At 34.5% G+C, this 17,030-nt stretch overlaps 1 protein-coding gene and 1 long non-coding RNA gene across 3 annotated transcripts in view; one reads left to right on the top strand and one right to left on the bottom strand.

The window, feature by feature from the left end:
• The first annotated feature begins 2,991 nt into the window (after positions 1–2,991).
• The window catches only part of cadm4 (cell adhesion molecule 4), a 305,176-nt gene continuing 291,137 nt past the window's right edge, over positions 2,992–17,030 (top strand). The window contains exon 1 of one of the 2 annotated variants that reach the window (XM_005158112.4): positions 2,992–3,259. In XM_005158112.4, coding sequence (XP_005158169.1) covers positions 3,184–3,259 — 76 coding nt within the window. In that variant the 5' untranslated portion in view covers positions 2,992–3,183. 2 annotated transcript variants of the gene reach the window in all.
• Positions 3,954–4,954, bottom strand: si:ch211-79k12.3. Its single transcript, NR_186760.1, has 2 exons — positions 4,910–4,954; positions 3,954–4,762 (listed from the first exon to the last, which is right to left on the bottom strand). It is a non-coding gene; the product is annotated as a si:ch211-79k12.3 (long non-coding RNA).

Raw genomic sequence — 17,030 nt, 5'->3', positions numbered from 1 at the left:
TGTGTGCAGGCTAATTATAAAACACCCTGGCAACTGTGACTCACTGTACTGTATGTAGAAAAAAAGAAGCAAAGCAAACTGTTATTTTTATCTTGAATAGGTGAACAAATAATGTACTGTAGGAAATCCTTCAGTTTCTGGCTGCCCTTTTCTTGGTACAGTAGAGTCTTATAAGTGGTTTTATGAGTAAAAATAATTAGAAAAAGCAGTTGTCTCTCTAATAGGAAACAGTAAAAACAAAACATACTGTATTTTGTTGCAAGGAGTTTTGTTCTTTTTTTCCCTTTTATTTGGCTGTTGTTACTGGACATATTTTAACATCTGAGTTAATTTTTTAATAATATGTGGTAAGTTTAAAATTAACCTGACTATCAAAGCTTGTTTTTCAAATACTTTATAGGGAATTCACAGTTTAAAACTCTTTAACTTTTTGGTGTGTGAATTATGTCCTTATTTGCATAATATTAAAAATAATAATTTCTAAAATAATTTGAAAATTATACATTTTCATAACATCAGCATATACTCACACAAGTATGACTTATGAAGATAGATTCGAACCTAATGGCTGCATTATGTAACCAGGACAGCAGTATTTGTATTAAATGTGGCATACATTACAATGTTAAAATGTTTGTTGGCCATAACAATGACATTGATATGTATTTTAGGCTGTTTTGTTTTTTGTGCTTCATAGTTACTAACCTTGTAACCTTTTACAGTAAGGTTACATTTGTTAACATCAAATATAGTAGCTATTAATTTTAGCTAATGCTAATTATTTTTAATAAACATTCAATGTTTATTAACTAAGGTTTACAGTTATTAAATAACATAACAAATGTATAACAATTTGTAAACATACGGGATAATGTTAGCATATAGACAATTTGTTGTTTTCACCTAAAAAAGAAGCATAAAAGTAATATTATATTCAACAGTATATAGTATAGAGAATATCAGGGCAAGCTTTCACACAGTTCAAAAATCTTGATTAAATTATACATTTTCTTTGGTAAATGATGTCCTGAATAAACAAACAAACAAATAAATAATTTAAACATGTATTTTCACAACACCAGCATATATTCACACAATTCTAATTTATGAAGATAGATTTGAACCTAAAGTCTGAATTAGGTAACCAATACAGCAGTATTTTTCATAAAACCTGGCATACATTACAATATTACAATGATTGTTGGCCATATCAATGATATTGATTCATACAGTATGTATCTTTTACATGTGCTTTTTTGTGCTGCATAATAACTATTAATTGTATAACCCTTTACAGTAAGGTTATATATGTTAACATTAATTAACATGAACATGGTTATTAATTTTATTTTATTTTCTTTTTATGATGCATTTGCAAACATACACTATGCACAGCTGTAGGTTTTTAACTAATGTTTAAAATGATTAAATATTGCTTATTCTAAGAAAAAGTTAGCAATACATTATAATGCTATCTAACTGATCTTGTGGGAAAGCATATAGACAATTTGTTATATTAAAGAAGCATATAAATGAATGTCCTTGTAGAAAATGACAGGAAATGTTCTGTTTATATACAGTTAAAATCTTTATTATTTTTCTGATATTTCCCAAATGACGTTTAACAGAAAAAAAAAAAAACTTTCATGTGTATAAAAATATGTGTATGTATAAGAATGTGTATAAATGTATATTTTCTCAGTTACTTGGGAAATATTTAAAAAAAGAAGGAACATTTAACAGGAGGACTACTTTAGCCTTCAACTGTTTAACAAAAACATGTTTTTTTAAAAGAAAAAAAAAATTAATTTAGAATCAATCTGTCAACGCCTTACATTAATTAAACAATTAATTATGCAGGATATTATGCCTTTTTAATATTGTTTTTTTCTGCAATATTATGTTCTGTAATCAAGGTAAAGACAATTTAAATTAGTGATTAGAATATATCAAAACTATACAACTTTATAATTAAAACTATAATAAAACTATGTATAGAATGTGTTAAAATAAATGAATATTTTCTCGGTTAAACAACATTTGGGACATATTTGAAAAATAATTTTACAGGAGAAGTAAATTTTGCCATCAACTGTATATTAAGCATGTTTTTAATGTATTTTAAAATGTACTTTATAATTTTTAAAAAATCAATGCGTTGCATATTACTTTATGCCAGAAAATTATGGATTTTTAATGTAGATTTTGTTTTGCAATGTTGCATAAAAACTAAATATGTGACTACTTTCCCCATCTTGTGTGACAACATTCAGTCAGCAAAGTTTAAAATTGTTCTATAAGATTTCATTGTAGCCTAATATATTGAGAAAAATATGAACTAGCATGACGACAACTAGCCCTATAGCATCCTCAGTGCCTCCCCATTGAAAACCAAATTGTTATTCCTCACATCATCACACGGTGTCGCTAAACACAAGCTATGAATTCCCCAAGAAAGCCAACAAATTGTTTTCGGTTTTAATTACGCGAGTTTGAGGAAGATATTAAAGTCGTGCTCGAGCTGCTTTCATGCCAGCTTGCTCGCTAATGATCGCGTTGATTCTGCTCGTCGATCTGTACACTCCTCACAGCAGAATGAATCACTTTCTAATTCCTTGTTCTGAATGGGTCCCGTCAGTGAATCTGTCATTTATCTCTGACGGATCCAGATAGAGACTCATTTAAAAAGCCCAGTCTTCCAGTAAATTCCAATTATTTATATTCAGAGCGTTCAAAAACTTTATCGATCGCCACTGTAATTCATCAAGTTAATATATGTGTATATGGAGTGGCTCGTTTGGAAGGCAGGACTCATTCCAGCAGAGGCTGTTATTACAGTGTCATGAATCCGCCGTCTTTCTGATCAAAAACAAACGGTTATTTATCTTATAATATTAATCATACCCCGCCCTGATTGGGTGTGCGCGCCGGTCATTGTCAAATCCGATTGGTTGTGGCTGAGCCCAAGAAAAACCGGCCCTGCTACATTTTACATTTCATCTTTCATTGAGAGCGTGCATGTGTATGTGTGTGTGTGAGTACTAGTATGTAACACACAACCGATTCCAGCGAACACTGGAGTTGAGGAAAGACACAACTCGTAGGTGAAAGCCTGCGCGCTCATGTTATTCTAATTCCCATCAGAGGAAGAGGAATAAACTGAGAGATCGGAATAACACACACATGATGATGGCATTTTCTTCTGTTTGGAAGTATTGGGCCCCGCTTCCTCTCCTGCTGCTCCTGTACTCGCATACAGGTAAGACTATTTATTCAGGCTATACACACTTTGGAAGTTAACTTGTCATGGACGCTTACTCAAAGAAAACATATGTAGGGATGTATAGAAAAGTGCGCAGCTTGTGTAAACACACCGACATATGCATTTCTCCTACAGCGCGTCAGCATGAAATGTGACAGAAACCACGTAAAGCCTTTAACAGTTAGACTAAATCGAAATTAAAGTAGCTTCTCCTAAAGTTCTTCTTTTTGTTTCTGTTTACGGGCTTTTCTGCTATTATATATGCTAATAGTCGTTATTTTCCCTCATTAGTTTGCGTCACTCACCTGCACCTCAGCTGACTCCGTTTGCACTAGTAACATGCTTAATAACTGCACATGCACGCGCTTTGTCGATCTATTTCACGCATACATGTGTCTTCCTCCGCAGTGTTATTATTATGTTGATGCTCGCGCGCATCATTGTTCAGATTCTACCCGCTGTGATTTCTTCTCTTTGTTGTATACGTAATGCTCCCTCGTTTACCGATGTCCTTTGGGGATGTCGAGGTGTACGTATTGCGACAGTCAGTGCACGAGCGCAGTTTCGTGTCACAGCGGATTGTTGCAGTTCGGAGGTCCCGCTCTGGGCTCCTCTGCGCAGGAGTTACTGTCCCAAATCAGTCTCAAATATACAAGACTTGTCAGTGCAATTCCCAACACGGGCCGCGTATTTCATGCTTGCCATCGCATGATAAGTGCATCTGCTGTTGTCTTGGGATTTGGATTTACTCGAGCATCTTGGAGATACTAGCTGGCCGTTTAATTCTGCTCTTCAAGCTGTGCCATCTGTTTATGAGATGAGGCTCAAATTGATAATTATTAATCAAGGGAGAAAATAGCATTGGATGAAAAAAGAAGAGATTATTAGATGTCTTTTACCAGTGTTGGGTTTAATTGCACCTGTTCTGATATAAAGCCCAGCAGCAAGATTGTGGTTTCTACGGATAACCAATTAAAAACTTTGCAGATGTATTTGTATATTAGTTTTGAAGTCTAATCCTAAAACAAGGGATTAATGCAAACTCAAAAAAGCTTTCTTGATAAATTTAAACAGCTATTGCTCTGTTAGTTCATTTGAAGAAGTGTGAATGCTTATCCGAACCATGGTAGTGAACTGAGAGCACTGAGAAAGTGTTCGGATGTGGTTGGACTAAAATATATGAACACAATACGAATCATCTAAACCAGGGGTGCCCAAACTCGGTCCTGGGGGGCATTAAGGTATAAAGTTAGTTTTCTCCTAAATAATAAAACTTCACAAAAATATTATTTTCACATTTTAAATAGTGAAATCATATTATCAGCCAATGACTATCAAAGTTCAACATTGTTTACAGTCAAATAAATGATGTTAATGTTGTTTTGATGTCATATTTACATGTGATTTCTGACCGAATATTTAAAGTACCATGGTAAACAATATAGGGAACATATCACAAGTTGACACTGAACAAATGTGCGAACATAAAACCAACTTTACCTCAATCTGGAGGGCCGGTGTCCTGCATAGTTTAGCTCCAACTTCTTTCAACACACCTGGCTGGAAGTTTCTCGGATACCTAGAAAGAGCTTGATTAGCTGGTTCATGTGTGTTTAATTGGTGTTGGAACTAAAATATGCAGGATACCAGCCCTTCAGGGCCGGGTTTGGGTATCCATGATCTAAACAAACCAAAAAAAAAAAAAAAAAAACATGATTCTATAAAATGGGATTTTTATGTCATTTTCATAATGTTGCTTATTACAGTTCAGTATAGACTTTGGAAATGTATCTTCCTGAAGCAGATGCTCATTTGTGAGTGGGATGTAGGAATCTCTTCTGCCGTTTTGACTTATGACTTATTCTGCTAGCGTCTTACAAATTTTATAAGATCTTTATGAGTTTTTATGTGATGAAAATATCATTGCATGTGTGTGTGTTCAGCCCATCAAACAGCACAGTTTTGGATATCCTGTATGTTCTGTCACAAAATACATATCATAAATGCAGTTTTGTTATATCGTCAGGTTCATTCTTAAAAAATGAAAGCGTAAAGTTAACCAGGTCTAAATGTATAATAAAAATTTTGCTCGAGATCAAACAATCCGAAAAAACTGAACTTTGTGATTGCACTCTAAATGTCTAGATCTGGAAGGTCTGTAAGAGTACAGTATGTTGACTGGAAAAAAAAAAATCAGCTTTTTACTTAAAGTGTTAGAATCCCTCTGCTTTAATCCAATTCCAGATTTTCTTGTTCACTAGGGAGGGAAATGTATTGCAAGGAATCATGGAGAAATTAAAATAGAACCATTCCATGTGTCCAAATACGCCTACATAACTATGTAGTATGCAAAAACAAGATGTGTGCCAAGTAGTATGTCAAATTTAATGATGTATTCATAAAAGAAGAACTGAGAAGAATTTGGATTTCTTAATACTTCTGGCAAGATTCTGAAGTTTGCTTCTGATGTACACAGAGGCGAATTTAGTCATTTAGGGGGCCTAAGAAACTTCAGCCATGGGATTCAAGTCCTAAAATGCACTCTTTCTACTTTAATAATAATTATTTTTTTATGTCACTCAATTTTTTTTCCTACATTTTATCCTAATGCAATTTTCTTAAAATGAATTTACAACTGAAAATGATAAATACTGTTTATAAATTTGATTGCTGGACTGCTTCATGGTTGAGGTGGTGGATATTTTATTTTATAATATTATAATTACATAACATTACATAATTTTTTAATAATTTTATATTTGATTGTATATTAAATAATATTTAATGATGTAAATGTATTTGACTCTCACTATACACAATATGATAGAAAAATAGAAAATGATGTTGTATGTAAATATATATATATATATATATATATATATATATATATATATATATATATATATATATATATATATAGGTATAATTTGCACTTCTAGATATTTATTGGAAACCCTCAGATGTCTTGGGGCCCTAAGCGGCCATTAGTGGCTGCTTACCTTGCTTACTGGTTAAATCTGCCCCTGGATGTACACTTCATTAAGCCCCATTGTCACTATAGGCATGGGTCGGTATAAGATTCTGACGGTATGATAACCTTGGAAAAAATATCACAGTTTTCATGGTATTCTGATTACTGCTCTAAATAGATATTCGTTTTAAATGTTTGGGTAGAAAAGCAACTACTTTTTTCCCATTTGAACACAAAGTATTTCATTTTGAAAAAAAATTTATAGTATTTTAGAACAGTAGACATGTCAAGCTGAATAATTTAAATGAATTATTAACTTCTACTGTGTTCAATAATTTCGAATATTACAATTATTTATTAATTATTTAGGGGTTTTTCATCTTATATTGAGACATGATAGTGAAGGAAAGACAGGAAAGTACTGGGAGCAGAGAGAGAGGAAGGATTGGCATAAGACCTCAAGCTGGGAATTGAACTCAGGTTGCCATGAGCACTATGGTACTATATGTTGGCGCTTTTAACCACTAGGCTATTGGCACCGACTTTATTTTTTTGCAATTTAAATGTAGGATATCTTTTCTGCTGGAGATACTGCTGTCCTAAAAAAAAAAAAAAAAAAAGTAAATAAAAAATCTTACACATACCTTAGGAATGATATAGTAGAAAATTTTGACAATTTTAAAACCTTGACTTTTCCAAACCGTGGTATACTTTGAAAACGATTATCTCCCCATGCCTAATTGTCACATGACAGGTCAAATGACACTGACAACAAGCCAGATATATGTTCAAATTTCTTTCATGCTACACACTTAATAGTTTAATAATCTTAAAAGTTTCTTATGCTCTCTTGCAAAGTAAGAGTCAAAATGTCAATCCCGAATGCAATATTAAAATATACAACATATGTGTGATGCACTCATATGTATGTGCATACTGTAGTTGTGAAGACTAAAGTGTCACTAAAAAATGCCAAGCGCTAGCTCCTCATTTTAGTTCCACTTCATGTTTTTGGAAATGCATGAAAACAGTATTAGCATATTTATCTATTTGAAATTCTCTAGCATTCCTTTGTTGAAATTCAGCTGTTTGTGGTCTGAGCCTTTTCAGGTTTGTGTTTGTGTGTGTGCCAGGCTGTTTGTTTTACACTGTCTAATAATAAGAGAGATTTTTTTTCCATCTGCACAGCTGTAGTTTGCAGTTCTCGCTATATGTGGTATTGGCATTTGTTCAGATAAAGATGAAGAAATGTGTTGAGCTGTATTGTTGTGGGCATTCGTGTGTTTGTGCATTGTTCAAATGGCAGGGTGTCTCCTCATTTGGACCTTGGAGGTCAAGAGGCAGCTGTGGAGATGACTGCCATTAATCTCACCCGTGACAGGGATAAAAGGGGGTTGGGGAAGGAAAGAAGAGGGAGTCAACTGATTATCACCCCCGTTCTTCATGTAAATCAATATAGCTAGAGTTTAGATACTTGATCGACATATCTTCGGTTTCTGAATCTGTATGGAGATAGATTTGTTTCTGTTTTATTCAATCAAAATATTTACTTTTAGGGAAAAATTAAGTACATAATAATAAAAAAGATATAAACTATACACATTTAATTTAAAAATGTTTGTTAAACACTGTAAAAAAAATCTGTTAATTTATGTTTTTTTTAAATGTAAACGTAACGTAACGTAAAATAACAGCCATTCAAATAAAGACATTTACCATAAAATAACAGATGGTAAATTACAGAAATTTATTGGAAATTCAAATTTAAGGAAATTTCTGTAATTTAATGTCCATTATTTTACGGTTAATTTCTGTAATTTAACATCTGTTATTTTACAGTAAATGTCTGTAATTTAATGGCCATTTTATAGTAAATTTCTGTAATTTAATGTCTGTTATTTTACAGTAAATTTCTGCAATTTAGCTGCAGATATTTTACAATACATTTCTGTAATTTAACATCTGTTATTTTACTGTAAATTTCTGTCATTTAATGTCTGTTATTTTACAGTAAATATATGTAATTTAAAGGCCATTATTTTATGGTAAATGTCTGTAATTTAATGTCTGTTATTTTACAGTAAATTTCTGTACTTTGGTGTCAGTTATTTTATGATACATTTCTGTAATGTAACATCTGTTATTTTACGGTAAATTTCTGTCATTTAACATCTGTTATTTTACAGTAAATATCTGTAATTTAGCAACCATTATTTTATGGTAAATGTCTGTAATTTAACGGCCATTATTTTATGGTAAATTCCTCTAATTTATCGGCTGTTATTTTACGATTCATCTCTGTCATTTAACGTCAGTGATTTTACGTTAAATTTATGTAATTAAACAGCCATTAATTAACTTTTTTTCCCTCCAGCATCCCAGCTGATTTCTGATTTTTTTATTTTTTTTACTGTGATGATAATAAAATATTTTGGATCACAAAAAATAAACTGTTGTCCTACTATGCAGTTACCACAATTTTCATTGCACACTCATTCATTTTGTTTTTTGTTCTGCTGTCATATATTGCACATCTAGACTCTTTGATTGCAAGTTGAAATGTTTTGCTTGCATGTTAAAAAGTATGCTGGGCTAAGTTTGTGTGTTTTTGTGTCTACCAAAATTAGGTACATTCATTGTAATTTTAAAAATAAAAAATTTCAAATAAACAAAAAAACTTTTATCCACCCCCCCCCCCCCCAAAAAAAAAAAAAAAACATAATATTTTGATAAGAAGATAAAGAAACAAAAATAACTCCATAAATCTGCTGATATATCAGGAAAAGTTTGAAAAAAAAAACCCCCAATGAAATTAAACGAAGGGAAGAGTTTCAGATGAAAGGATCTCGAAGCAGCCTCAAAAAAGAGAGAAATTGACAGTGAGAAAGAAGTAAAGATGTAAACGGAGTGGAAAAGTAGAAGACAGCTCGGGAAACAGATGGAGAGACAGGGATAATTGGAGGAAGAGACTTGAACCTGTAAGAAATGACTCTATCATAAACTGAGAGAAAGAGAGATGTAGAAACTGGGGAACAAAAAGATACAGAATAGTGTGTGTGTGTGTGTGTGTGTGTGTGTGTGTGTGTGTGTGTGTGTTTAGTATTGCCCCTTCCCCCAGCACAACAAATACAGAATGTACTAGGCTCAGTGACTGTGTGTGTGTCCCTTGGGTACAGGCCTGCAGACTCATGTTGTGTTCTCCATCTGAGCCCCTCTTTCTCTCTTTCCTCTCTCTTATTGTCTTTCTTTCTCTCTCTCCCCCCTCTCTCTCTCTCTCTCTCTCTCTCTCTCTCTCTCTCTCTCTCTCTCTCTCTGCGTGCCCTTTTTTTGCAGTGCTGTGTGACTGACACACAAGAGCACACACACAATAAAGGGCCACAACTGTGCCGGTTGCATTCTGCATGCTGCATTTTTGCCCGTCCCCTCTCATCACTGTCCCTGCACAGTTAATCATCTCTATTTGTTTATTCGATGGCAAGCAATATGAGAGTCATTCGTTTGAATCTGTTTTCATCATTTTTTTGGGACTCTGTCAATGTTGCTTGTGCTGGAGCTCCAAATTGCCTCCTAATTGGAAAAAAGCATAAAAATAGCAGCACAGTTTAAGAGAATTTGTATGGATTTTTCTTTTCTCTTCAAGTAAATTGCTAATACATATTGTAGTTATAATAGTTGCCTTCTTATATGGTTTGACATGACTAGTCATGTGGATAAAAATTGAAAAACAGCTATTGTTGTAATATAGCAGGGGTTCATCACACTGCAACTGAAATGGCTTCAAATGCTACAAATAATAAAGATTTATGAGAGTAATTTGAATTCTAATCAGCACTGGCAAAACTGAAGAATCTTTGTGTGCCATATGCAGTTTTTGGCAGTGTTCACCAGTTTGTTTTTGCTGCAACTCTGTATAGTCAGAGAAGGGATGTCATATAAGTGAACAAATTGCTCTTTTTTTAAATAGTCTTGTGTGCTTGTGCTCTAATATTAGCATCAGAACCTCTCAGTGTTTCATTCAGGATCCATACTAGGTTTGAACTACTATGATTAAGAAATGACAAATTCATTAGTTGCAATATATTCATCTAAATTTGTGTTATTAATTACACACCCCCATGTCGTTTCAATCCCTAAGATTTTGTTTATCTTTAGAACACCAATGAAATATATGAAATATACAGCAAAAAAGTCAGACGTTACTTTTTTCAGACATAAAAGTATAAAGTGGATGAGCAAAGTCCCTTTAAGGCAAGTCATTTCATTCGGCGGCCATCTTTGAAATACCTCTCGGGCAGTATGCTCGGCTTAATGTGAAAACATGAACTTCTGTAAAACTGTTTGCTGAGCTTACGATTACATTACATATTTGAAATCGGCAGTAAAATTAAACAACTGAATCGTAAGTTTTATTTATAAACGTTCAAATCAAACAAAATCAGCATATTTTCAGCTTGCCCAAGCTAATGCACATGCGCACTCTAAAAGAACGAGATCACAACACCGACCTCATTTATGGCCATGTTACATATGATCATACTCTGAATAATGCTCATCAGATCACACTGGTCTTCCGAAGTAACGCACAACTTGGTCTTGATAGTAAATCTACTCCAAAAATGACAGTGACATTTTTTTAAGATTCCGATGGTATGATAACCTTGGATAAACATATCACGCTTTCACGCTATTGAGATTACTGCTCTAAAATATATTCTTTTTAAATGTCTGGGTAAAATAAAAAAAATAAAATTCTTTTACTACAATATATTTTATTTTGAAAAACATTTTATTTTACAATAATTTGAAGCAGTAAACAGGCCAGGCTGAGTAATACAAATGAATCATTGACTTCTGTCTTCATTAGTTTTAAAAATAGATTTCTTTACAATTTAAAAGGGCATTTTTTTTCTGCTGGAGATACTGTTGTCCTAAAAAAAGAAAACGAAAATAAATAAACAAATCTAACACATACCTTAGGAACGGTATAGCAGAAAGTTTTGCTGGTTTTAAAACCCTGACTTTTCCTAATCACTCTATACCTTGAAAACATTTATCATCCCATGCCTACGTTAAGTAGTTGCTGCTGTCATGTGACATGCGTTTGACAAGACAGACTGTATTTTACGTTTATTTCATACAAATTGCAAAACCAAAAAAATAGTTTTCAAGTGTATTTGCATCATTTAAAGTACAGATTTCAAGATTTATTTTGATATATTTCTAATGTTTGTGAAGTAACTATTCACAGAGATTCCAGTGTATTTGTTGACCAACAAAAAGCCTACGTATGGGTGAGCTTCTCCCCTAGAGAATCATCAGTCTATAGCGATCATTAGTTAAGTTTCCATCCACCTCTTTTTATGCGCATTTTGGATATGACATGATATAATGGAAAAATTCTAGTTTGCGCATTAAACAAAGTCATGTGATTTTGTTTTAAGAGATCATGTGATGGTAAAAATATGTGTGAATGGACAAACCAGCAGGCTGAGCACACCGTAAAACAACTGAAAACACCAGTATTAGTGTTATTATACTATTAATTACCTCCAGAATTGTGTCTGTGCTCCGTGTCTCACGCCTTTAAACACCACCACATGCTTACTGCGTATCAGCATTTGTCTTCTGAGGCGCAATTCATTTATTAAAAAAAGAAAAGATTCACACAGCTTCTCCTAGTGCAGTATTTACTTTTGATATTTGGCACCAGCTAATCAGGAAGTGACAATTTTGTTCTTTTTGACTACTTGGATGGAAACGCTGCTTTATTTGAATGTCTTACAGTATATGTTAAGCACATAAATTTCTGTGCATCTTTAGATAGAAACATAGCTAATGAATGGCTCCTGTACTAGTAGGCAGGGCTTTATTTGCCATATTGAACACTAGACTTTTCCTCATTTAAAACTATACAAGTCACTTGTCCTGTGTATTTTATAGTCTTTGGGGTAAGCCATTATATGTTTCAATCATATTAAATACACATTCTTATAAGGCAGAGTGATTTCATTAAACTAAAAAAAGTAAAAAGCTGCCCATATATTTATAGTACAAGGCCTAAATATTGTACCCTTTGTCTATATATATTTGTATATATTTTGTTTGGAATGTTTGATTTGCCCTTATGTCTTATTCAGATGCAGGATTGGTGTAGTTTGCAGGGTAGGCGCTATAGGATTAGCGCTAGTTGCGCAGAAATGGGTATTTTCACTCTACACTGTTCCATAATGCCACGCGGAAGCCTTTATCTTAAGCCAAGGTTTATCCTTTGATTCCAGTGTATGGTTGTGTAATTCCCTGAGTTAAAAAAAAAACATTGACATTTAATTACAGAGGAAGCCTTCCTACCAGTATGTTAACAGACATGTAGTAAAGCCTTCAGGTAGACGCTGCTTATTTTTACTTTCATTTCACAGTGAACACTGAACCCCGGCTCCCATTAGACAAAAAAAGATGAGCTGCTGGCAGACTGCTACGTAGCTACCTGACTTTCTCTCTTATCACTGTAATAGATTACCCATTTCACTGGCCTATATAAACAGATGTTCCTTTAGGGATCCTAGAGTTACACAACAACAAAGAAGACAGAAAAGCAAATAGCTCTGCTGAAACTCACAAACAGCTTTAATTTGAGAATGAAGAGATAAACACAGGGTGGAATAGCCCTATTTCATAGGGTTTGAATGAAGGACTGGATTCATCATTGTGTTTTATGGCGTTGTTACACGGGCCGGGTTTGTCGCAGGTGGCGTTTCTCGGTAACTGTATTTCACTATAATTATCTTCAATCTGATTCGACTGATTAGATACTCCTTTAATTTTCTTGCTTGCTCTCATCGCCTGCCTGCCTGCGGTCACTCATATTAGATGCAATATTTTATGGAAGGCTTATTGGAAGGCTGTGGTTTTTAAATGACAGAAATGATGAATCAGACGCTCATGGTCAAGTTGACTGCAATTGCTGTTATACTAAGGCAGCATATGGCTGTAATGGAATAGAAACTCTTCCATCTTCCCCCCCAAAAGAAAGTCTGGACCATTATTCTAATGAAATTCGCACAGAAAAGGTGTGCCCATTAAACAAGCTTATATTTCAGGGTTATCATTCTCAAGCTGTTTCCGCGGCCCGCTTTGATTGAATCCTGGCACATTCATTGTGGGAATTTAAGTGCTCGCTCTCTGATAAGTATGTGAATTATTGAAATTTGCAAGTTCGTATTGGACCCGATTCTGTCTGTGTCACTTGTGAGGAGGCAAAACCTCGCCAGACATGAGTTGTCAATAATTCAGACTTGGGCTGTGAAGTGCAGTCTGATTCAGATCTAATTTTTTCTTCCTCTTGTCCTGTGAGATGTCTGAGTGGCAGATTTGCTGTCTGGTGCCTGCATGTCTTTCTCAGCATGGAGAATAAGACTTCACAATAGCGATGTATTGTTCCAGCGTGGAAAATAAGATGGCAGAAAAGGAATGTATCTGTTTTTTTTTTGCCTGTATATCACAGTTTGAGAAGTAGATAAATATTTATCTGAAATTAGTTTCTTTTTTTTAATGTGTACTAATATCAATGGTAATTCAATGGTGTTAATTAAGGCATTTAAAAAAACAAAGACTAAATATGAGAGCCTGGTGAAGCATGGATTAAAAAAAAAGAAAAAAAAGATAAAAGCAATCTAAGATAAAGGTAAACTAAGGTGGTTGTGCACTTTTCTTTTATGTTTAGGGAAGGATTTAGGTCAATGGTTCTATAGAGGATCTGTACGACAAGTCCTGCCTTTTGGTAAATGTACGCTAAAAAACCAACATATTCTCACTGCAATTCGTAACTTTTTGATTTAGTGGCTAATTCGTGTGAATTCATATGATCTCATTCATACAGTTTAGTATGATTTGCTCATCCCCCAGTGATGGTTGGGTTTGGGGGGAGGGTTAGGTGCCACACCTCCTTTAAAATCATACATTTAAAAACTGAACTCATTAGAATTTGTACGAATTAGCCACTAAACTTACAAATGTAAAATAGTTACGTTTCCTTATGAGATCGGGCTGAACCAAACACATTTCAGTCACAAAAATGTGGACAGCACACTCTACTGGATTTGTCATCTGTAATGTTCATCGAAATGTATACGTATTGTATTTGTATCTAAGAATTGTAAGTTGAGGAATATGTTTTAAATGAGCCTAGGCTGGCAATTATTCTACTTTCTTTAGGGAATATTGGAAATTGAAGCTATTTTTTAGGAATTTCAGAGATAAAATTAATAATAATAAAACACATTTACAAAATTATTGGTTATGTAGTAGAATTTGGTTGTTTACACAGACAAAAAAACAAAAATCAAATCTGCATGTTTTTAATAAAATAGTAATATGTACATAAATAGATGTACATAGAGAAGACAAGGTGCCTGCACAGGTCTTCACATTTTTTACATACTTTGTTCAGCAACTGGTTTCAAATGGTGTTGAAAGAGTCACATACTGTATTTATAAGTTATAATTCACCCAAAAATGCCATCTATATCCTCATGTAATGATGTATTTGCGGCCAAAATATCACATGTGACGTGAGCTGCTGACCATGAGCTGTTACCATAGAGAGGGTGGGCGCGCGCCTGTGAATGAAGTCTACTTTAGTGAACAGAACCTGCATAGGCTGTGAATAACAGATAATAAAGTTGTAAATAACGTTCAGTTTGTGAAACAGAGTGATTGTTTGAGAGCCACACAGGAAGTATGAACCGTACTTAGCAGTAAAAATGAAACGGAAAGCATGCACAACATTTAAATAATCATATGGTATTATAGAGTTTTGTCTAGGCTATGACAAGCATTTGATATGCTGTTTTCTTTCTTAGCGAACACAAAGTGCTGTGCATGAGAACAAACAGTAGACCTACATATTTTGAGAAATAACAATAATAATAGCCAACTCATATTAACCTTTATTTGACATCTACATCTGTTTTGGGTTAACTGTAAAAGTATAAATATGTCTTTATGCTGTATTTTGCGACCTCTCATAATGGTATCATATTTGGTGGTACTTGGTACTAAAAGCTTCAATAAATCCCCAGTTTTGGAAACAAGATGACTACTCTCTGAAAACATGTGCTTTTACTCATCCCTCGCACTGGCAATATCCCAACATCAGGAGCTAAATCCTTTCAGTTCTGCTCTCTATTATACAAAGCAAGTAACCATTTGGTATTTTATCTAGAGAGCGTCTTGTGAGAAACAGAGTTGCTAATCGAAAAAAAGAGAAGGAAAGACTAGGCTCAGGGACATGAAAAGAGAGGTGGTGAAGAGAGAGACAGACTTAAGTGGATGTTGTGGTTGATTGCCACAGAGGTGAACATTCCTCCTTATAGGGGCAGGGTTGCCATGACTTGGCAAACTCTGCCCTGTGCTTGTTTAAGAGCCCCCTAACCTCTGTCTTTTCTCTTGCTCCTGCTTTCATTTCTCTGCCTCATCTTTCTACCTGTTTCCAAGGCGCCCGACAAGTCTCTGTTCCCTATACCCACATGAGATAAAGGTCCCAGACTTTCGCAGTAATTACAAGAGTTTGAGAGATACTAAAGCCCTCACTAGGTTTGATTGGATGAAGGACCCATTAGAACTAAAACGGGCCCCTGCTCCAGATGGAGTGTGTGTGAAAGGCTTTGTAGCTTCTTGAGAGGGAGACTAATGCAGACTGCACCGATTACATTATGTGGAGAGTGTGGAGGTGATAATGAGGCTCTGGATGGGCGCAGAGGGCTGAAGGGAGCAGTCCTTAGACGGGACAGGTGTGTGTGTGTAACGTGAGCATATCATGAAGGGAGGAGAGAGATGTTTTTTCATTAATTCTGAAAGCAGACATGTGTGCTTTTAGATGTTTTAATGCATTTTCCAAATCCTAGTTTAACATGCAGAGGCAACATTAAATATGCAGAAAATATGTCAACACCGTGGCTCTAAGGCAAAATGTCAAAATATAGTTCTGATTGTTTAAAAGTGAAGTAGTTTCTGCATAACTCGTGTCACCTTGTGAAATTACAAATATAAAGCATATTTTAGCTTTTCAAACATGCCATACACCAACCAAACTCTTTCTTAAAGGTGACGTCAGAATATAATTTCACTTTTTTAGATTTTTTTGTGTGTGTTTGGTTTAGGTTTCTGCTGTTTCTGCCAGCTCAGACAAGTTGAAAAGAAAACATGCAGGCTTAAAGACTCAAAGGCTGGTTTATACTTCTGCGTCGAGTGATCGGCGTGGCCCCTGGCGCCTGCACTTGAGCATAGTCGAGCGTTTAAACTTAAAGTACCTTTAAGGCATGTCATTTCACTTGGCGGCCATCTTTAAAATGCCTCTCAGGCAGTATGCTTGGGCATTCTGTCTAAATGGGGAAACAAAAATTCTCCAAAACTGTTTGCCAAGCTTACGATTACATTACATATTCGGAATCACCAATAAAATGAATCAACATTTGTCTCATAAGTTTCATTTCAAAACGTCTAAATCAAACAAAATCGGCATTTTTCAGGTTGCCCAAGCTAATGCGCATGCACACTCGAATGGAATGAGATTACATCCAACCTCATTTATAGCCGTTCCACACTATTTATCATCCTGAATAATGCTTTGTCTGATTGCGTTGGTCTTCTGAAGTGTCCAAAACTTGGTCTTGATGGTGAATCTCCTCCAGAAATGACAGTGACTCTTTGTTGGCCTTAAGCAATAGTCAAATACACCAGTGTCACTTTTCATATGTATGGGTGTTTGTTTGATAATAATGAGCTGCAATGTCAACCAAT

The sequence above is a fragment of the Danio rerio genome, chromosome 16 (genome assembly GCF_049306965.1).
Source record: "Danio rerio strain Tuebingen ecotype United States chromosome 16, GRCz12tu, whole genome shotgun sequence".
NCBI classification, from domain to species: domain Eukaryota; kingdom Metazoa; phylum Chordata; class Actinopteri; order Cypriniformes; family Danionidae; genus Danio; species Danio rerio.
This window is presented reverse-complemented; position numbering and strand designations above follow the sequence as displayed.